Source organism: Brassica rapa, chromosome A01 (assembly GCF_000309985.2).
Source record: "Brassica rapa cultivar Chiifu-401-42 chromosome A01, CAAS_Brap_v3.01, whole genome shotgun sequence".
Lineage (NCBI taxonomy): Eukaryota > Viridiplantae > Streptophyta > Magnoliopsida > Brassicales > Brassicaceae > Brassica > Brassica rapa.
This window is the reverse complement of record NC_024795.2, coordinates 21831949-21855105: the sequence shown is the minus strand read 5'-3', so window position 1 is coordinate 21855105 and position 23157 is coordinate 21831949. Positions and strand designations below refer to the sequence as shown.

The 23157-nt window shown below is 29.6% G+C and overlaps 2 protein-coding genes across 3 annotated transcripts; both read left to right on the top strand.

Moving 5' to 3' along the window:
• Positions 1-8483, top strand: LOC103835054 (protein DETOXIFICATION 40). The gene is made up of 7 exons (XM_009111155.3): positions 1-1367; positions 1633-2264; positions 7229-7285; positions 7503-7741; positions 7830-7948; positions 8080-8166; positions 8291-8483. The coding sequence occupies exons 1-7, from the start codon at positions 1047-1049 to the stop codon at positions 8354-8356; spliced, it is 1521 nt and encodes a 506-aa protein (XP_009109403.2). The 5' UTR covers positions 1-1046; the 3' UTR covers positions 8357-8483.
• A 1602-nt stretch (positions 8484-10085) lies between these two features.
• LOC103835044 (protein DETOXIFICATION 40) lies at positions 10086-17814 on the top strand. 2 transcript variants are annotated; one of them, XM_009111143.3, is made up of 7 exons: positions 10086-10659; positions 14811-15442; positions 16329-16385; positions 16789-17027; positions 17120-17238; positions 17361-17447; positions 17535-17814. In XM_009111143.3, exons 1-7 carry the CDS (start codon positions 10324-10326, stop codon positions 17598-17600), a joined length of 1536 nt encoding a protein of 511 aa, XP_009109391.2. In that variant the 5' UTR covers positions 10086-10323; the 3' UTR covers positions 17601-17814. The 2 variants fall into 2 exon arrangements, with proteins under 2 accessions (XP_009109391.2, XP_033148794.1); XM_033292903.1 differs by having other exon boundaries at positions 10451-10679; positions 14719-15442.
• The last annotated feature ends 5343 nt before the right edge of the window (positions 17815-23157 follow it).

The following is a 23157-nucleotide window of genomic DNA, read 5'->3' as shown; positions in this document are numbered from 1 at the left end:
AAATTAGATTTTTAATTCCAAATTTACAGTAAAAATATAACATTTTATGAAACTAAACAATTGACATAATAGTACAAAAATATGAAAAAAATTCAAAATACTATCCGCGCGTAGCGCGGACAAGGACCTAGTAATTTATAATAAGACTAGTAAAATTAATATTAGTTTATTAATTATTATTTTAAACCGCAATTGACAGTTCAGCTCCACGTAAGCCTCAATTAACGGAAATATCATCATCCACAAACGTTTGACTAACAGAAAAAGTTAACGAATGATTTAACCTAGTTTTATTAGTTCGTGTATGTAATTTAAAATAAATCTATGTTTATGTATGTTTTTGCATATGTCGTCAGTATATGTATTGATCGGGACTGGAAGGTTCTATTGAAGTATGAATTGGTTGTTTTCCCTATGGGTGACCAAGTGAAACAGTGATAGGGTTGATATGCTTGAGATGATTTGTTTCCTTGTATAGAATAACAAAACAAAACTTCAACAATAAGAAATCACTCGCCCATATCAATTAGTTACAAAAGTAAAAGGATGTGCTTGCATCTATAACAATTATCTTTCTTTTACTGGACCAAAATTTTCTTCCGTTAAAAATTTCTCACCATTTTGTATAACCAGTTTTTTCTTTAAAAGTGATATTAGGCGGCTCCGTTTTCAAAAATTGTTATTTTGCTTTTAAAACAAGTCAGAATCATTTTCTCCAAAATAATAAGTTTGAGCATAGAGGACGTATTGTTTTCATCAACTGAAAGAAAATAACGTAGAGAAAAAAAAACATTCGAACATGTTGAGAAAATAACGTAGAGAAAAAAAAACATTCGAACATGTTGAGCCTTAACTGTATATCTTTTGGGAAAAAAAACAGAATGATGTGTAATGAAAAGAATCGACGTGGGCTTACACAAGCACTAGAATCTTATATGAAAGAACATACTCAAAGTGATAATCACGAGTGTACATATTAGCCGCCAACCGCCACACAACAAAAGACATACACTAGACTTATTCATCTTTAAGCCGAGCAAAATCTCATGGACTCGGCTCAAACTGATGGCGTATACCAACCCCTTCTCCAGCCTGATCAGCTTTCTCCTTTGCCGGAGTCGAACAACTGCGAGTTAGAGAGAGTGCTGGCCGATGTTGAAACTCCCCTGTTTCTCCGCCTGCGTAAAGCCACAATGATTGAAACCAAGCTTCTTTTCAAGCTTGCTGCGCCTGCTGTGATTGTCTACATGATAAACTACCTCATGTCCATGTCTACTCAAATCTTCTCCGGCCATCTCGGAAACCTAGAACTCGCTGCCGCTTCTCTCGGAAACCGCGGAATACAAGTCTTCGCCTACGGTCTCATGGTAACAAAATGATACTGTTTTTTAAGTTTTGCGAACCGTCCTTAAATCTAAGGTTTTGAAACAGTTAAGGTTTAACAACCGGATGATCCATATACATATGTTTCGGATAACATGAAGGCCTACTGATCCATATATATTAAGCATTTGAAATTAAGTGCTAAAACAAATGTTTCATCAGATTGTCCCAAAACCAGCAGCACATGTGTTTTGCTGTTATGGATTTTGGGATTTTTTTGTAATAACTTTGATTTTTGAAAATTTGTAGCTAGGAATGGGGAGTGCGGTTGAGACGCTATGTGGACAAGCGTTTGGAGGTAGAAAATACGAGATGCTCGGCGTTTATCTCCAGAGATCCATCGTGTTGCTCACTCTCACCGGCGTCCTCCTAACGTCAATCTACGTCTTCTCTGAAAACATTTTGCTTTTCCTCGGACAGTCACCGGAAATAGCTTCCGCCGCGTCTCTCTTCGTCTACGGTCTCATTCCTCAAATCTTTGCCTACGCCGTAAACTTCCCTATCCAGAAGTTCCTCCAGTCGCAAAGCATCGTTGCACCGAGTGCTTACATCTCAACGGCCACTCTTTTTATTCACCTTCTCTTAAGCTGGCTCGCTATAAACCAGCTTGAGATTGGGCTTCTTGGAGCGTCGCTCGTGCTCAGCCTCTCGTGGTGGATTATAGTGGCGGCTCAGTGTGTTTACATAGTGACGAGTGAACGGTGTCGGGAGACGTGGGGAGGGTTTAGTGTGCAAGCTTTCTCGGGGCTACCGAGTTTCTTCAAACTGTCCGCCGCCTCTGCCGTGATGCTCTGCCTTGAGACTTGGTATTTTCAGATCTTGGTTCTTCTTGCCGGACTTCTCGAGAATCCGGAACTTGCTCTTGATTCTCTCTCCGTTTGGTAAGATTTTGACCAAGAACATTTCCTTCAAAATAAATGTTGATTTCCTTCAAAATATAAATTCACCTATTCTAGTCACATATCCAGTGCAGACTAGCACAGGTAGACACAATTATTTGTTCCCTACTTGGCTCTTACAGTCTTACTTGACCAGTAAAGTCGAGTACTCATATTCATTCAACAAAAAAAAAAAATTGAGTACGCGTCTTGATCAAATCGAGTATCTACTCGTTTGTTTCAACTAATTGAAATCACCAGAGATGTTTCAATATTAAAAATTAACTACTTGGTGTTGTTGGCGTATTATCCATGGCTTGTTACCCATTAACAATTTTTTTTACTAAATATAATAAAATAAATCATTTAAACGTAATGAATTATACAAAAAGTATATTTATAGAAATATTTTAGAGTTTTTTTTCTTTTATATATGTGATAAATATCTTTTCTCATTCCAATCTAATGTTATTCTATATTGATTTAATACATATGAAAAGTTAGAAAAACTTCTTATAAAATATAAGAATTGTTTAGTTTTGAATTAGAACTAACTAAACCTGTATCATACTCATGTGCAAATTTATAAGTAGCTAAAATAAATAAATAATTTATCAAATAACTTACAAAAAATTATCAAGTAATTTGTAACTAGTTTACTTGTAACAAATAGTAAAATAGAGCAAGTAACGTGCATATATGCCATTTTTTAGCAAATACTTGAAATTGCAAATACTTATTTTTAATAAACCAAATACAAATCTAAATTTGACGTATCTAATATAGCAAAAATGACAAATACTTGGTTTGTGCCCACAGAATTCTCATATCAACTAAAAAGTAATAAAAATTAAAAAGGTGAAAAAGGAAAAAAATCTCATATGACACTATGAAATATCATAGTAAAGTTCACATATGTTATTAAAGTTAAGTATCATTTTTAATATTAAATTTCACATATGTAATTAATTTATATTAAAATATGATACTTATTAAGTTTCAAAATGATCTATGTTTTAGAAAAAAATAGTTTTAAGAGTTTTTTTTAATATTTTCAAAGTATTTTTATCAAGTAATAGTAAATTGTAGCTAGACTTCGAAAAATTAATTGTATTTGTTAAATTTTATTGATAATTTTTTTAAAAAATTATTAATTTAAAAAAATAGATTATAATCAAAATTTGATATGTATTAATGTGTAAAAAATTTAAAACATAGATCATGTGAAGTAGAATGAATTTTGGTTAGCTATTTTCCTTACTATTCTTAACGGGTTATTTTTTAGAGCAATGTTAGTGTGAATTTCTCAAGTTGAGTTTATCTTAATGTGGCAACAAATTATTAATTTTTAATTGAATAATCTCTCAATTATTTTTGAAATCTGAATAAAATTGGTGTGATTTTTTTAAAAAAATAGATCTAATGGACATATTCCTAGAAAGTCATGTTACATTTAATCACTAATCTTATTATTTAAATTTTGGGTCTACCAGAAATTTTTATTGGATTATCAATAATTTGATTTAAACAATAGATAATCCAATGAACTTATAGATAGTGTAAATTAAATATATATAATTTAATATTGTAATACTATATTTCTATATGTTAATTATTTAAATATTTGTCGATGTTAACTTTTTAAATTATAAAGCTTCTTTTTAAATAACAAAACTCATATTATCTAACAATGATTAATTTTTACTACCTTAAACCAATGAAAACAAATTTAAAACTATATATTTTTATTTAAAAATTAAAGAAAAACAAATGTTTAATTATTTACTCGATAATATAAATCTATGAAGCGAAAATTTTAATGTTTAAAAAACTTTCTAAATTTGTGAAATGTTACAATATCTTTGAATATGACAATAAAATAATAATTTACTAATATTTATGTATATAGTTACAATTTTAATAATGAAATAATAATCCAAAATATATATATAGAAGAAGATACAAATACACTTGAAAGTTTGAAACAATATATTTAATAAAAAAATATACGGTAAACTTATTATGTTTTAAAGATTGATAGACATATATATTATAATATATACAAATTTATAATTGAAAACAAAATATTTATATAAAAATAAATAAAAACAAAAATTTATGCGGTTGCGCGAATCGAAATCTAGTAATATAATTAAAATCAATAATAGCAAAAGAAAATGAAAGACATGTCATCTAGAATATCTTGTCATTTGTTTTTCCCAAGAGATGGTTTTCCCTAATTGTTTTTTTTTTTCTCTTTCTTGTTATTCCTTTATTATTATTATTATTGTTATTATTATTTCAGATTTACTTAAACCACTAACTGTTTTGGATGTTCTAAATATTTAAGAATTTTATTTAATTAAATACTAATATTTCATTTAATATATTTTGAACTAGAAATTGAGAAAATATATGGTGAATACGTTTTCTATTTGTTGACTAGATTTTTTTTTTCCGTTCAAAGGACAATTATATATATGTATCTTTATTTTATTGTCAAGTATATTTCGCCTCTTCATCGAAACCAAACAATATTGATCTGATGAAATTAGACGTCGACGCGCATGGTTATAGACTTTGGATAAATGATTTTAGAAATGGTTCCTCAACACTTCTTGTAACACAGAACAAAGCTATTTGTACGAGTACAAGTCAGTTTGGTTATTAAAATGAAAGTTTACTCTTATTAGATACAAAAAATATATTTATACGTCCTATTTCCCCGGTTTTGTCTTAATCTTCGATAAACTACTAAGTATTAATACATGGAATTGAACAAAAACATTTTTTATTAGTCCAATTATTAGTTAAGCTCTTCTTTGTGTGTGTAGATTGTACTATGTTATTCCATTAGTTAGATTAATCTAGTGCCACAGTTGTTCTAGCTTATTTATTCCTCCAGCGTTCTGTTTAAAAAAGATAAAAATTCTGCACAGTCAGGTATTCAAATCAGATTTAGGTAAAAGCCAATCGGGTTCAAATCTTTTAGTAAAAACTACATCGATATTCACAATGTCTCATTCAGTATTCATTTTTTAGTCAATTTTATTTTAATTTTGAAACTGATAAATACTTTAAATATAGTTTGATCTAGATATTCACTTTTCAAAATATACAATTATACTTAACTCATAAATATATTTAAAATTCAAAAATCTAAACTTGAAAAAACATGAAATACTAATAATATACTTGAAACACCAAAATTATACACAAAAATTCCAAAGATGATTAATACATTTACTATTTTTAAGTTATTTGGATATTCACATAAAATCTATGCCCAAAATCAAACTAAACAGATTATTTTGGTTTGGTTCTACTGTTAAAGTATCCACAATGACAGTCTCTTATCAGATTTGTTTCATCAAAAATATTAAAAAACAAAAAGAAATAGTAGAGAATGAGAGAAGAAGTTAAGAAATTCTCAAAAGATTTTCATCTGAGAGACTCACATAAAATGTCAAAACACCCAAAATACTTGGTTTTCTTTTTATTTGTAGAATTTTTTTCACATTTAAATTTAAATGACAGTAATATTTTAATGGTGAAACCCCCACTTTGAAAAACTCTGCCAATATGCTCTTGGTTTACCGTTTCTGTTTTATGCCCTCACCACTTTTCTTTATACTCCTGCCAAACAATTGGAGCCATTCAATTTCGGAACTTGTACCAAATCATGATAGCATTCGCATCTCTTATTTTGACAAAAGATAGCATTCGCATCTTTCGGATATAATGTCTGCACTTTTTTAATACTGAAAAACTAAAACTTTATAATCTATATTATTAAAAGAGAAGTACAAAATAAAATATCTCTTACTTTTTTAACTTACTTACAATAGCATACAATTGAAGTTATTAATTAATCTAACTAAAAACTCATGGAAACAATAATTAAGAAACTTAGCTTTTAGTATTCTTTTTTTTTCTTATTTTATTATATAGATGTGTGTTTGGAAATAATTAATTCCATATATATATATATTTCATAATTAAATACATACATTATATGGTAATTAATTATTTTGATAATTTCATATTAATTAAGCTACCCTTTTGGGTTTTTTACTTATTAATTATCTACCTAGCTTTAAATAGTTAATGAACAATATTGTTTTAAAAGCTATATATTTATATATTTATTATTTATAAGTAATAATTAAAATAAAAGTCACATAAAAATAATAATTTATAATATATATATGCGTTATGTAAATATATTATGTTACATATATTTTCATATAAATAGTAGTCCATTGTAAATTCAGTATATACAACAATAATTAACAATAAAAAAATTCAGTATGACAAACACTGAAAAGTAGAAAATATATGGCACCATATATTTTTAATAGTATATACAATAATTTTATTATAAATTATCATAAAAGTTTAATCCATAAAAAATAAAAAGACATTTGTGTGGATATACATGTCATATTCTAAAAATATGGATGATACAATTGATGGTTTACAAGATAAAATAAAATTACTCAATATAAACTATAAAATTATTGTGTTTAGAAATGTCATATTAAAATTTTATTTAAACAGGTAAATTTTAAAATATAGATTATCACTTATAAAAAAGATATTTTTTTATAAAAAAATAAAAATAAATACCCGCGCGGGTGTGTTGGTCAAGTTCTAGTGTTGTATTAAACTCAATTTTTGACAATATTACATATTCTTTAAGTTTCAAAATGTAAAATGTTTAGAGATTTTTTGATGTTTCAATATATGTATAATATTTTCATATATTTAGGTAGCTTTTACTTTTATTAAAAAATGTGTAATCAATATATAGTATTTTATAGTCTATTTTATATTTGCTTGAATAATTTTTATTTATATTTTAAGAATACTTTCTAAACAAAATGTAAAAAATTATAATAGTTGTGCATTTGTTTAAAACTTGTGGAAAACATAAAGAGTAGTTTTCATATTATTTTGTGTTTCAGTTTGACGATTGCAGGTTGGGCGTTTATGATATCTGTTGGATTCAACGCAGCGATTAGGTCTGTTTTGTTCCAACTTCCTTTCCTTAATTTTGATTATATAAAATCGAATGTTTAACCAATTTATCTTCTCGTTTACAAATTTTTTTTATCTCCTCCAATAAATTTATGGACGTTTTATCATTTATGTACACTTAAATATTATTTATGAGCTACTATTTTAAAATAAATTTGTCGTAAGTTTAAAAATAAATTTGTTGTTATAATGTTTATCTAGTGTAAGAGTGAGTAATGAACTAGGAGCTGGGAACCCTAAATCAGCAGCGTTTTCTGTAATCATCGTCAACATATATTCGTTAATCACAAGTGTGATTTTAGCCATTATAGTTTGGCTGTGCCGTGACGTTTTGAGCTACGCGTTCACCGAAGGTGAAGAAGTCTCAGCTGCGGTTTCAGATCTTTGCCCGTTTTTGGCTGTAACGCTTGTTCTCAATGGAATCCAACCTGTACTATCTGGTGAATACATATTAAAGTTTCATACACTGCAAACCAAAGTATATAAATGACTCTTTTCTTAGTTCTTACAATTGAATTTTTTTTTAAGGTGTGGCGGTTGGATGCGGTTGGCAAACGTTTGTGGCGAAAGTTAACGTTGGATGTTATTATATTATCGGAATTCCTATTGGGACTCTCTTTGGGTTTTACTTCGAGTACGATGCCAAGGCAAGATACTTATCTTGTTTTTATTTTGTTTTCGAATAGCTAACATTTGTTTGTTTTAATATCTAACAATTCTTGTATCAGCTATGAGAATAGTAGCCAAAGACTAATGATAGCATTTGTACTTGTTTCAGGGTATATGGACGGGAATGATTGGTGGTACGCTTATACAAACGGTTATTTTGGTCTGGGTCATACTTAGAACAGACTGGACAAAAGAAGTAAGCACTCTAAATTTCTAAATAATCAAGCTACGAACCACGTTTACGTTTTGCCTACCATTTGGATCTAAGTTTCATTGATTTGTTACATTTGTAGACTAGTAAAATGTAATGCTTGTTTCAGGTTGAAAAAGCTTCCAAGAGGCTAGATAAATGGAGTAACAAGAAGCCAGAAATAACTTCTGAATGATGTAATTAAGCTTGGTATTTCAATAAACCCAAAATATTATTTGTCCGAACATATTACTGTACATGTATGTGTTAATAAAAATAAATAATAACATTTAGACATATTTATTAAATTAGGTGATTTTTCCGTGCTCATGCATGGACATAAATATTTATAAAATAAATATAATATAATAATTAATTGATATTTATTTTTAATTTAAAATTAATTTATAATTTCTAGGTATAATTTATATTAATTATATCATATTACTTTAAATAAATATTTATCTAATTGATTTTGTTATTTTTACAGTCAATTTAGTTGTCATTTGGACATATTGGATTCTGTCTATTTATTTGAATTCAACTATAATATTTATTTTTTGTAAATATATTAATTTTTGATTCATTTTCTTATTTGCATTTTAGGTTGGTTGTTGTCTTAAATACATAAGTATATTTATTAAGATTATGTATAATTTAAGATATATTGTGATTAGAGTGAAATAAAAAATAAACTAAAATGTCCGATTCCAAATTACATAAATTAATATAATGATAATATTCTAAAGTCTCATGCATATATATAAATTTTACAAAAGATCTAAATTATAACAGTGAGCTAATATTTTATTTATCATTTGTTAATATGTTTTAAGTCATCATATAATTTAAATTTTTAAAATAAATAAATTATTATTATATAAACAAAATAAATAAATTATTATTATATAAACAAAATAAATAAATTATACATTCTTATTGTAGTTACATCTATGATTTTATATATAAGGTGGGTTAGTTGCTAATAAATTATACATTCTTATTGTAGTTATATCTATGATTTTAGATATAAGTTGAATTAGTTGCTAATATGTTCATTTGTTAATACGTTTATTGCTAAAACTTATTTTTAGTTTTTTTCAATATATCTTAAAATATAAATATGCAGTAAAAATAAGATTGTATTTTATAAATTATATTATATAATTAAAATAAAATTTATTTATTTTCCCGTAATTGTAAGATATAATAGTAAACTAAATATATGAAAAAACATAAAAAAAACATTTCAATAATAATAATAAAAAATTATTTTTTTGTCAATTAAACCTATATACGTTTATGTTACTTAATTATTTTGTGTAATCATCTAAGAAAATATATAGATATATATATATAAATTTAATTACTTTGAAAATATATATTTGTATTGTGTAAAATTATGTTTTAAAGGAAAAATATTTTTTTTTCTAATATCAAGATCATTTGTGTGAACTTTGTTTTTATGAAATCACATTATATCCAAATATAATTTTTCATCTACGAAGATGCAGATTAAAAAAATATTTTATTGCTTCAAAAGTATATTTTTTGTTACTTAAAGATATCTTTTAAATGGAATATTACTATTTTGTGAACTTTCATTTTTTATGAAATTATATTTATATATACATATATTTTTCGTTTTTAAATTATTTTTAAAACTTTATAAATGTTTCCTTTTTATTTATATTTTTATTTGGAAAATTTTAAAAAGTAAAAAATAATATTTAAATGTATTTTTTATTTTATTAGGGATATCGTAGTTCAACCACCGTGAGAGTTAACGTGAACGCGACACTTAGAAAAATGACTTCTCAAATAATATTATACAGATCAATATATATTAGATATTTTTATAAATAATGATTCATTATAAGAATAAGATACACTAGTTGTTGACTTTCTTCAGTCAAACTATATGATTTAAGGGAAATTAAAATACTGTTTTTATTCAGTTTGAAATAAACAGTGGAATTCAGAAAAATAATAATGAAGTAGAAGAAAAATGACGTGGATTACATAAAACTATTTGTAGATTGTCTTGAAGCCGCCACTCGCCACCCTCCAAAAGACCTACACAAGAATACACAAAACCACACACATCCTTAGGCGATAATCTAATAACAGAACACCGCCCAAAAAATAAGAGAGAGCTTCTTCATGGCCGCATCTCAAAACGATGGCGTATACCAACCGCTTCTCCACCCTCAGTCTGATGGAACGGTGCCGCTTTCTCCTTCGACGGAGTCTAGCAACGGCGAGCTAGAGAGAGTGCTTTCCAACGTGGAAACTCCGTTGTTTCACCGCCTTCGTAAGGCCACAATGATTGAATCCAAGCTTCTCTTCAAACTTGCTGCGCCTGCTGTCATCGTGTACATGATAAACTACCTCATGTCCATGTCCACTCAAATATTCTCCGGCCATCTCGGAAACCTAGAACTCGCTGCCGCTTCACTTGGAAACACCGGGATACAAATCTTCGCATACGGTCTCATGGTATAACAAAACTCCATAAGATAGAGGGGTTTTTGCCAAAACTAACCCACAACTTGATTTTAATTCCAAACCTATACCCAAACTTGAATCAAATGCAAAACTAACCTAAAAGCCTAGTGAAATTACAGCTCAGCCCCTTGTGACCAAACAAAAAAACAGAAGCCATTTTTACGAATATAGCCCCAGTAAATCGTCTGAGTCGTCTGAGATGTTGGAAGTCGTCTGGACGACTGAAGTGTAAGTCGTCTGGACGACTGAAGTGTAAGTCGTCTGGACGACTGAAGTGTAAGTCGTCTGGTACCAGTTTATTTTAAAAATAATTTATAAATCTTGTAAAAAAATATTTTGATGCGTAAAAAATAAAAATCAAGTAATTATAAACAGTTTTAACTGATATAAATTAAGATATGATAAAATTGATTTGTTTTGAAGATATATGAGTGGAAGTAGTGAATCATGAAATACTTTGGTTTAGGAGTTTGGCAAACATATGTTGTAGTATTGTATGTATTGTTAGGGTTAGATTTTGGAAAACTAAAATGTTTTTTTCAAAAATTAGTTTTCACCTATATGTGTTTATTTCTGTGTATAGTAAACACTTTTCAAGTTTGATTTGGTTTTATGAAGTGTTTAATTAGATAATTAAGTTTAGGGGTTATGTTTAGGGTGTGGACGACTTATATTTCAGTCGTCTGTTAAATAATTTACCCGGACGACGTATATTTCAGTCGTCCAGACGACTTACTTGTAAGTCGTCTGGAAAGTCTTCTATTTTAGTTTCCCGCTAAAAATATTTAATTTCCCGCTAAAAATATTAAACTCTTCTGGACGAAAGTCGTCTGTTTTAATTTCTTCACCAGACGACTGAAATGTAAGTCGTCCAGGAAGTCGTCTGAGTCAAAAATATTTAATCTAATTGGATTTTTTGTCTCCCTATATAAAGAAAAATTTACACATTCTCTCTCCTCCTCTCAAATGGCTGCAACAAAAATGTAATGTTCATCATTCTAAAACTCTCCAACCTCTCTCTAATCTCTTTGACTTGAAAACACCAAACTTTATATGAATTTTTCAGTTTTGTCTCATGTATTTCTTACTAATCTATCTCTTTTGCAGGTTTTTAATCAAATGGTACTCATCTTCCACTAATTTAGAGGTAGATCTATTAATTTTAGATATGTATTTTTGTGTGTTCTATAAATGTAGATTTATCTAATCTTCCACTCATTTTCTCTATTTTTAAGTCATTTGAACGTTTTTGAATATGCAGGTTTTTCAGATCTGGATTTGATGTGCAGGTTTTTCAGATCTGGAAGACTTCTGGGACGACTTACCTGTTAGTCGTCTGGAAGTCGTCTGGAAGTCGTCTGGAAGTCTTCTGACAAAGTCGTCTGGACTTCCAGGAAGTCGTCTGGACTTCCAGGAAGTCGTCTGGACTTCCAGGAAGTCGTCTGGACTTCTAGGAAGTCGTCTGGACTTCTAGGAAGTCGTCTGGATTTTTCTGAGCGTTTTGGTAAGTTCTTATGTCTGATTTTTCTTCATTTGGTAACTTCTTGTTGTATAAAGTTCTTACTTTTTTCCCAAACTAAAACTCTCCAAACCCACTCTAATCTCTTTGACTTGAAAACACCAAACTTTATATGAATTTTTCAATTTTGTCTCATGTCTTTGTTACTAATCTATTTTTTTTTTGCAGGTTTTTAATTATTTGGTACTCATCTTCCACTAATTTAAAGGTAGATCTATTATTTTTAGATATGTATTTTTGTGTGTTCTGTAAAGGTAGATTTATATAATCTTCCACTCATTTTTTCTGTTTTTAAGCCATTTGAACGTTTTTGAATAAGCAGGTTTTTCAGATCTGGATTTAATATGCAGGTTTTTCAGATCTGGAAAACTTCTGGGACGACTTACTTGTTAGTCGTCTGGAAGTCATCTGGAAGTCGTCTGGAAGTCGTCTGGACTTCCTAAAAGTCGTCTGGACTTCCTGTAAAGTCGTCTGGACTTCCTGTAAAGTCGTCTGGAAGTCGTCTGAACTTCCTAAAAGTCTTCTGGCAAAGTCGTCTGAACTTCCTGGAAGTCGTCTGGACTTCTTAGAAGTCGTCTAAACTTCTTAAAAGTTGTCTGGTCTTGTCTACTCAAGTGGAATCCAAGCTTGTCTTTGTAGATGAATGATCTATAATAGTTTTGTTTGTGATCTGTTTTATGAATTGCATGTATACTCTTTTAGTTGTAAATTTTTTGTAAAATCAGTAATAATGTTTTCCAAGATGTATTAAATGTGCTAACAATGTGTTTACACATTTACAAATCAATGAAATAATAGACTTCAGTAGCCTTTTTCTTATCTTTGGATCTCTCATATGCAATAATAAACTCCAATGACCTTTTTCTCATCTTAATAAACAAGAATGTTGGTAAGAGATGGAAACAAACAATAGTAACTAGTCAAAGCATATCATATTTTTTATAAGTTTGCATTGAAAAACTTAGTCAAATTTAGTAAAACTAAGGGAGAGAACATATTTTGTAAATATGAGTTTTACATATCTTGAAGTTACTTATCACTCTTAAAAATACAAGTTATTCAAAAACTAACGTAGAAGACTTAAAAACTAGTGGAGAAGACGCGGACGACTTCAATCTAAGTTGTCTAGACGACTAAACTATATGTCGTCTGGTCAACGCAGAGGTTATTTTTGCAATTGACTTTGAAATCTGTTATTTCGGACGACTGAAAGTTAAGTCGTCTACTATTGTTTGGTTAAAAAAAAACTCCAAAAAAGCTAGACGACTTACATTTCAGTCGTCAGAGGTTAGTTTTGCATTTGACTGGATTATTTCACAAGTTTGACTTTTTGGACGACTTACGTTTCAGTCGTCTAGTGAAAATTAAAATAATAATATTTTTTTAAAAGTAGACGACTTAAAGTTAAGTCGTCATAGGTTAGTTTTGCAATTGAAAAAAAAAACTTCAAGATTTAATTATATACAGACGACTTATAATTCAGTCGTCCACGAGACGACTGAAATGTAAGTCGTCCAGGATTTACGAGGTTTGACCAGAATCTCGGAAAAAAATCCTGGACGACTTACAATTAAGTCGTCTGGTGGACGACTGAATTATAAGTCGTCTGTGTATAATTAAATCTTAAAGTTTTTTTTTCAATTGCAAAACTAACCTATGACTACTTAATTGTAAGTCGTTTACTTTAAAAAAAATATTATTATTTTAATTTTCGCCAGACGACTGAAATGTAAGTCGTCTGGGGAAGTCAAACTTCTGAAATTATCCAGTCAAATACAAAACTAACCTATGACGACTGAAATGTAAGTCGTCTAGGTTCTTTGGAATTTTTTTTGAAACCAAACAATAGTAGACGACTTAACTTTCAGTCGTCTCAGGCTACAGATTTCAAAGTCAATTGCAAAAATAACCTCTGCGTTGACCAGACGACTTCCAGGTAAGTCGTCTACAGCCAGACGACTAAAAGGTAAGTCGTCTACAGCCAGACGACTTCCCAAGTAAGTCGTCTGACGAACAAATCTGGAAAAAAACTCGATGTCATACCTTAAATTAGTGAAATAAGTTCCTTAGCATACATAAGGCTTCTCCAAGCACACAGAATCACAAACGGAAGTCACCCACCCATAATCGTTAGTTTCTATGACTCTATGAACCATAAAAATTTTAGAATCAAAATCTTGAGTTTTTTTAGCTCATTGTGGAGAGAAAGTGAGAGATATGTTGTGTTTAGGTCACAAGAATGGAAAAAGAAGAAGGGTAAATCGATTTTAGGAGCATTAAGAGCTTCAAATTGGTTGTTCATGGTGGTTGTGGTATTGATGACAATGGCAATCTTGTAATTACTTGAAGATGATGAGGGTGAGAGAGTAAAAATGTCATTTTCGAAAAAAAAAATAAAAAAAAATGGATGGCATTTTCGTAAATTATATGAACTTGTGGAGTGAATAGGGCAAAACCAATTTTCAAAAAAAAAGGAGGTTAGTTTTGTGTTTGACTTTAAGTTATAGGTCAATTTTGCAAAAATCCCTAAGATAGATGTCCTCATCTATATATCTCTTTATGTTCTGTCTTGCATGTGTTATGTGTTTTAGAGATGATTTTTTTTTTTTTTGGATTTTGTTAGTTAGGAATGGGGAGTGCGGTGGAGACGTTATGTGGTCAAGCGTTTGGAGGTAGAAAATACGAGATGCTTGGCATATATCTCCAGAGATCCACCGTGTTGCTCACTCTCACCGGCGTTCTCCTAACGTTAATCTACGTCTTCTCCAAACCGATTTTGCTTTTCCTCGGAGAGTCGCCGGAGATAGCTTCCGCCGCGTCTATTTTCGTATACGGCCTTATCCCTCAAATCTTTGCCTACGCCGTTAACTTCCCTATCCAAAAGTTTCTACAGTCGCAAAGCATCGTTGCTCCGAGTGCTTACATCTCAACGGCCACGCTCTTCGTTCACCTTCTCTTAAGCTGGCTCGCTATATACAAGCTTGGCATGGGGCTTCTTGGAGCGTCGCTGGTGCTCAGCCTCTCGTGGTGGATTATTGTGGTGGCTCAGTTTGTTTACATCGTGACGAGTGATCGGTGTCGTGAGACGTGGAGATGGTTTAGTGTGCAGGCGTTCTCGGGGCTACCGAGTTTTTTCAAACTCTCCGCCGCCTCCGCCGTGATGCTATGCCTTGAGACTTGGTATTTTCAGATTCTCGTTCTTCTCGCCGGACTTCTCGAGAATCCGGAGCTAGCTCTTGATTCTCTCTCCATTTGGTAAGTCTTTTCTAAAAATATATGTTTCCTTAAACAAATATTTGACTCGTTAATTTCGTTAACTTTATTAATTTACATATTCTACTTTTTATTTTTACAGTTTATACACAGTACTTTAGTTATTAATAGAGAATAACATAAAAAGATTTCCTATTAAAACAAATTGACAATTATGTTGTCATAAAAACAAATTAACAATAATATTCCTTTTTTCTTGTCCAAGTAGACAAATTGACAAATTGCACATTTATATATGATTTATTTCATCTCTTAAATAAGACAAAATAATTTTAGTAAATACATACTTTATTTTTTCTTGATTCGAAAACGTATGGTTATAAACTTTTTTGAGGAATGATTTCTAAAATCATTTGATTACATTTTTAGTATTGTCATTCGATATGGAAAGCACAGAACAAAACTTTGTGTAGAAGTTCAAAACGAAGTTTTGTTGTAGGGTTGTATTGTAGCTATGAAAGCTATGTTAGTGGCGAACAACTTTTGACTCTTCTTCTGGTACTATCATAATATATAGTCACATCACAATGCCTCTCCATTTGTTTCCTACTTGTATATGAGTAGTATTTTACTTTTAAAATTCATATGTAAGCATTTAAATATATATGATTCTTTCATTTCTTAGAATTTTAGTTTTAAAGATATCGAACAAAACATCATTGTTATAGAAAATTCGCCGGTAGAATGTAAATAATTAGGAGAAGAAGGTCCACGGAGAATAGACTGTATCGAGTTTGGATGTATACCGATATAAGTGAAACCTTGAAATAGTTTAATATTGTACGACGACACAAGCTACAATTTTTTAAATTACTATATTTTTCTTCATTTGTTACGATATTACAGAATTTGCTCTTTTGTGTTTCAGCATGACGATTTCAGGATGGGTGTTTATGATATCTGTTGGATTCAACGCAGCGATAAGGTATGAGGATCTCTCAAATTTTAAATTATATAGAATTGAGAACGCCTTTATCCAATTTATTTCCCTACAACCATAGAAACTCTTACATTTTATGCTTGAAACTTTGTGCTTGAAACTTCCAAGGCTTCAGTTTTTCCTTTTTTGTGCTTGAAACTCTTTAATTCTCCCTGTAATACTTCCTTGTTTTTCCTTTTTTTTTTGCTTTGGAAGTGTTGTCTTTTGGATTACAACTTTGTAAGCTCTTTTTTCATATTTATATGATATTAACGTTTTAGCAAAAAAAAAAAAACTCTTACATTTTACACCAGCTTAAATAATGCTAAATCACACTGAGCTCTCATCTCTATTTTTCCAATTAAATTTGATTGTACAAATACCGGTGTTATTGATGTTGTTAATTCAGTGTAAGAGTGAGCAATGAATTGGGAGCTGGAAACCCTAAATCAGCATCGTTTTCTGTTATCATCGTCAACATATATTCGTTAATCACATGTGTGATCTTAGCCATTGTGATCTTGGCGTTCCGTGACGTCTTGAGCTATGCTTTCACCGAAGGTGAAGAAGTTTCAGCTGCAGTTTCTGATCTCTGCCCGCTTCTTGCTTTAACGCTTGTCCTCAATGGAATCCAACCCGTCCTTTCTGGTAAAATCTTTTTATTAACACCACAGTTTCACAGACCAAAACAGGGTAAAAAAATTGTTTTCCTTAAAACAAGTGAGAAATTTCTATTTAAGGTGTGGCGGTTGGATGCGGTTGGCAAACGTTTGTGGCCAAAGTTAACGTTGGATGTTACTACATTATCGGAATTCCTCTTGGGGCTCTCTTTGGATTTTACTTCAAGTTCGATGCCAAGGCAAGATAATCCACTTGCCTTTCACTTCAACATTCAAATACTTACCATTCAACTATTTTTTGTACAATGACTCGAACTATTAATGAGACTAATCATAGCGTTTAAATTTGTTGATGTTATAGGGTATATGGACGGGAATGATATGTGGAACTCTTATACAGACGGTTATTTTAGCATGGATCACGTTTCGAACAGACTGGACAAAAGAGGTAAGTTTATGTATTCCTGCGTATTTGCATCTATATTTTACTGATATGAGACCCTTCAATAATGATTGGATATTATGTTTGCTTTAGGTGGAAGAATCTGCTAAAAGGTTGGACAAATGGAGCAACAAAAAACCGGAAGTGGTTCCCGAATGAACCAATTGGGTTCATCCTTTTAAATTATAACTGGTCCAGATGCTCAAGTTAACCGGTGAGCTGATACAATAGGACATGCATATCATCCCTTAAACTTTTTCAGTTCGATATAAGCTTTCATAAATTTATGTGCTTGCTTAAAATAAATAACAATTAGGTGATGTATCTTGATTTCAAATTAAATTTTCAATTGCTTTGCTACTATTGATTCAAACTTTGTTTAGCATGATAATAACAAGTTACATAGAATGATCAAACAATACAGATTTAGTAAACATGTTACGTTTTATTTTGACTTGTTAAACCGATGATTAAAATATATTTGAGTTAACATGCTCAGTAGTTCACAAAAGTTGGCAAACAGTAAAAACTAGCCCGCGACTTCGGTTTTCCGAAACCAAACCGAACCGAATCGTCGGTTTTCGGTTAACCAAAATTTTTAAAACCTATTCTGAAATTAACCGAATTAAATTTCGGTTCGGTTCGGTTATCGGTTAATTTTGGTTTTCAAAATTATTTTCGAAAATAACCATTTTTTTGGTTTTCGGTTAATTCCGGTCTAATTTTTCAAAAACAAAATCGGCTATTTTTGGTTAAATTCAGTTATTTCGGTTAATTTCAGATATTTTTGGTTTTTTTTGGTTAAATTAGGTTCGGTTTTTCAGTTATTTTTGGTTATTTTTGGATTTTTCGGTTTTTATTTTTTTTTAAAATTTTTTTTTGAAAATCGAAAAGCGAACCGAACAGAACCAAAAACCGAATTACTTTTCAAAATCGTACCGAACTAAACTAAATCCAAAACTGAAACCGAACTGAAAACCAAAAATTTTGGTTCGTCCCGTTCGGTCTGGACAAAAGTTGCAGGGATAGTTAAAACTATCGATTTAAAAGGTGATTAGCCTGATATTTATTTTCTTAGCACTGTATTAATATGTACTAGCGTGTTCAATCCGGATTTTGGTTTCGTTATTTCAGTTTTTTTGGTATTTCGGTTTACAAAAATTAGCTATCATATTCATATCATATCTACTTTGGTTTAGTTTGGTCCGGTTTATATAATAATTGTTTTCGGTTTATTTGGTTTTACACCAAAACCATAACTATATTTACTTTTTATAACAAATTTTAGTCTATATGATTAAAAATCAGATTTATTAACACATAAATATATATATATATATATTGCACACTCTAACTTTTAAAAAGAATATTTTCTGTTTTATTTAAATATAAAAAATAAAATAAAAAATAGTAATATTATTTAATAACTATACTTCAACACAAATATATACCAATAAAAATATATTTTATTTAATTTGATGAAAATGACAAAAATAAAATATTTTTTCAACTGCAATAAATAAAAAAATTATTAAAACATTTTTTATAAATGAATATCATATTTTTAAAATGAACTATGTATATATTATTTATTTTATTATAAAATTTAAATATAAGTATGCTAATATATTTTAGCTAATAGGTTTCTTCGGTTTGTTTGGTTTGATCGGCTATAAACTGAACCATATTCACATATAGGGGTGGGCGTTCGGGTATCCGTTCAGGTTCTGGTCGGGTATTTTGAATTTTTGGGTATTTCGGTATAGATGTGTAGAACCCGTTCGGGTATTTCTGAACTTCGGGTCATGTTCGGATATTTTTAGTTCGGGTTCGGTAATTTTGGATCGGGTTCAGATATTTATATTTTGAAAAAAAATATTAAAATTTTCATTTCTCAAATTTCTTGTTTTTAAAAACATAACTTTCACTTGACTAATTTTTTATTGGTAATAGATTGAATGGTTAATAGATTTGGACATAACATTTTGAAACTAAAAAGACATTAATTTGGTTATTGTTTTTTAAATTTTGGATGTAACTTTTTGTTAATCCTTGAAATAAAAAGTTTACCATGCATTTTAAGTGAGTAGAAAATTATTTTCTTCATTATTGTATGTATATCATATGAACTTAAAGTATGTGTAGTGTCAATATAAATATTTTATATAAAATGAGAGTTGTAAACTAAAAATATAAGGTTAATTATACATATGTTAGGTTATCTTCGGATATCCATTCAGGTTCGGATATTACCCATTCGAGGTTATATATCCAATCTCTCTTAATTCAATACCCGTTCGGATATTTTGCTACTTCCGTTCGGATTTCGGTTCGGGTTTTTCAGATCGGCTTCGGATGCGGCTTCGGATATCGGGTAAAGTGTCCACCCTACTCACATACTACAGTTTCTTAAAGGTAATATTCATTTGGTTTATTCGATATTACCAAATCTAAACAACTTTTTCTATTTCAGTTCGGTTCAATTTCAATTGGTTCAGTTTTACCAGATTGAACACCCATATTCTACTAACGGGTTACCAATAATTTTTATTACTACATCATGTCTTATGAAGTATCTTACTTTTAATCAAGTCATTTAAGTTTATACTAGATTTTGACCCGCGCTTTGAAAGCACGGGATTTGTTATTTTGAAAAATATATATGTTTATTCATTAATATGTTTATGCATTTGCATTAAATTTTCGGTTTGATTGTAACTTTTGTTTTCTTTTGGTTTTTGATTTCGGTTTGGTCGTGATTTTTTTTTTGATTTAAGAGATATGATTTTTTCTATTATTTTTGAACTTAGTTTTGGTTTCGGATGAATTAATTTTGTTCTTGGTTTAACTGGGATAAAAATGTTAATTTTATCTAAACTGAAGTTGATTTTAATAATGAAAATCAATATTCTTAAAAACTCTTACAATATAGAATAACTTCACAGCAACTATCAAGATTTGTTTTATGTAACATTTAGAATATAAGATAAGAATCAATTTTAAAATCAATACCATTGAAAGATGATCATTCCCCTTCATGAAAATTACAATTTTCTCAATAACTTATAAAAATTTATTAATGACATTTAAGTCTTTTGGTTTTGGGCCTACATATACACCGAAATGAATTTATAAATAATGAACATATATATATATATATATATATATATATATATGTAAACGATATGCTAACTTTAAATTTAATATAAATATTCTAAGTATAAATATATTATGAACAATAAATAAATTAACAAACACTATTATTTTCATAAACACTATTATTCTTTTTGCCCTTCCAGAATAATTTTTTTTTTATTGATCGAAAATGATAAGTTAAGGGCACACCTAAAAAAAATTCTTCGCTTCTCTCTCAAAATAATAATCGAACGGAAGCAACATGATGCATCATCACCGATCTACGAAGGAATAACACGAATCCTTTTTTTTTTGTTGATCAATAGACTGTACGCTCATAAAAACCAATATTTTCGAACTAAAAGTTAACGTTTTTTACTTTTCAGATAAAGTTGCATGTTTTCTCCGATGATAGATCTGTTTAATCAGATGAGAATCTGTTGTTTTTGTTTATGTCCAAAGACAATATGATAAAATAAATCACTTAATACAAACCAAGCTCGGACACCTCGGATCCAGATTTTCCTATCTCTTCAGGTAAATTGAGTTTCCTCATTTATCTTAATATGTATTCGTATGTTCATTGGGACCGATTAATAAGTAAATAAAATTTGAAATCTAACACTTTTTACTATTTTTTTTTTTTTTGAAATTTTGCATGTGATTTCTTCAGTTAAAAATTTTCTGGATCTACAAAAGAAAAAAAAATCGGGTGAAACATGCTCAAAACTCACCGATCAAGTGCAGGTACATCAAAAGGATCGAACTCTTTTCAATGTTTTTCCAAATGTCTTATAAGTTAAAGAATGGGTTTTGTACTTCATCGGAGTATATTAAGATGGTTTCGGAGGTGTCCGAGACAATATGTAATAGGTGTTATTCTTTCACTGGGTATAATAGATCCGTTTTTTCTTCATTTTACAGAATAAAGTACACAATGTATGATGATGAAGGACCTGAGAAAATGTCCAACCAAATCTTTACAGTACACAGATAAGTCTCAGACCATAGGGTTATTGAGCTGTCTTATAACTATCTAGGCTGTTCTATAATTTTTTTATTGTCTTTTTAATGCTTACGATTCATCTGCAGGTCGTGCAGTGACAGAAAGTAGAGACATAACTTTATTCATGTGACTCTAACCTCAATCACAAAAACCTCAAACCTGAGAAAAGATAAGTTTTTATTTGTAGACATAAATTTCAATGCATAAAATGACTATAATATCTTTAATATTGTTACATATATAAACTGTTAACATATAAACATTTACTCCCCAAACTAATCAAATAGACCTGTCTACATGTTGCGTGAATTTTGTCACCCTGCAACATAAAACGATTTCACGTTAAAGCCTTATAAAATCAAGATGTGAAACTCCATAACTTAAATTACTATGAATTTGTTCAGTTTACCTTGTCAGCGAAAACGATTTCAAGGGTTTCACCAAATGTTGCGTTTATTTGCTTCCAGGTGTGAATTACCAAGGATTTCAAGGGTTTCACCAAAGGTAAGAAATTTTCTGCATTCTACTCATTTTCGAAGAGAAAAATGAAATTTTGTTTGTGAGGATTGTTGGTTGATCACGGTAGTTATATATAGCTTCCAATAGATAGGTAATGATTAAATATTTGAACTATTTTTAGTTGAGATTTTAACCACATAATCTAGATGTAAATCGATTTATTAGTTTGGAGTTAGGAGATTTCGGTAGGATAATAAGATATATTCTGTAAATAAACTAAGTGAAAATCGTTAGAAGGGAGGATATCTGGTTGATATTAAGTAAGAGTTATTAACTGTAAATTGGTGAATAAAGAATATTATTTGGCATATACTTAGTTATTGTTTAACAAAATATTTTCAAAACATAATATATTGTTATTAGAGTTACGCAAATTTTGGATGTGTTGGTTTTATATTTTGAGATTTAAATTGCTCATATTTTGCGTGCGATTACTTTTTTATCCATTTAATAAATTCGCTTATAATTAGATAACTTAATGGTTTTAATAGTTAGGATCTAATTGGTTGTAAACTATATTATTTGTTCATTATTCAAAGTAAACACAATATCAAATTGGGTTTAGGGTTTCGTTAGGTATTAAGTTAGGTATTATCAATGGTTCTTCACATATCAACGAATCTGTAATATATTGACTGATGGTTGGACTTATTGTCTTACTTGATAGGTCTTACATGTAAACGATAAGCTATTGGTCATTTCGCAGTTTATACAAATTATATACATAGTCACTTTATATGTTTCATTCTACACATTAATTAACAAAAACAAACCTAAATGATACATGGACTATATATTGGTTTGCAGGTTCTTTTGTGTGCGCATTGGCCTTACGATTGGGAAACTTCTTTGGAAATAACTACTAATCTAAGATAAGGTTCTTTCCTAACTAAGAGAAATGTGTAGATGTATACTGAAAAATTTGGTACATTTATTTTTTAAGCAATGAAAATCAGTGTATTCAAGAAACTATCCTGATGGTTTTTATTATATGTACAGTTTTGATTGCATACGTAATGTGATCGGAACAATATATACCGTGGAGCCCTGTTGGTT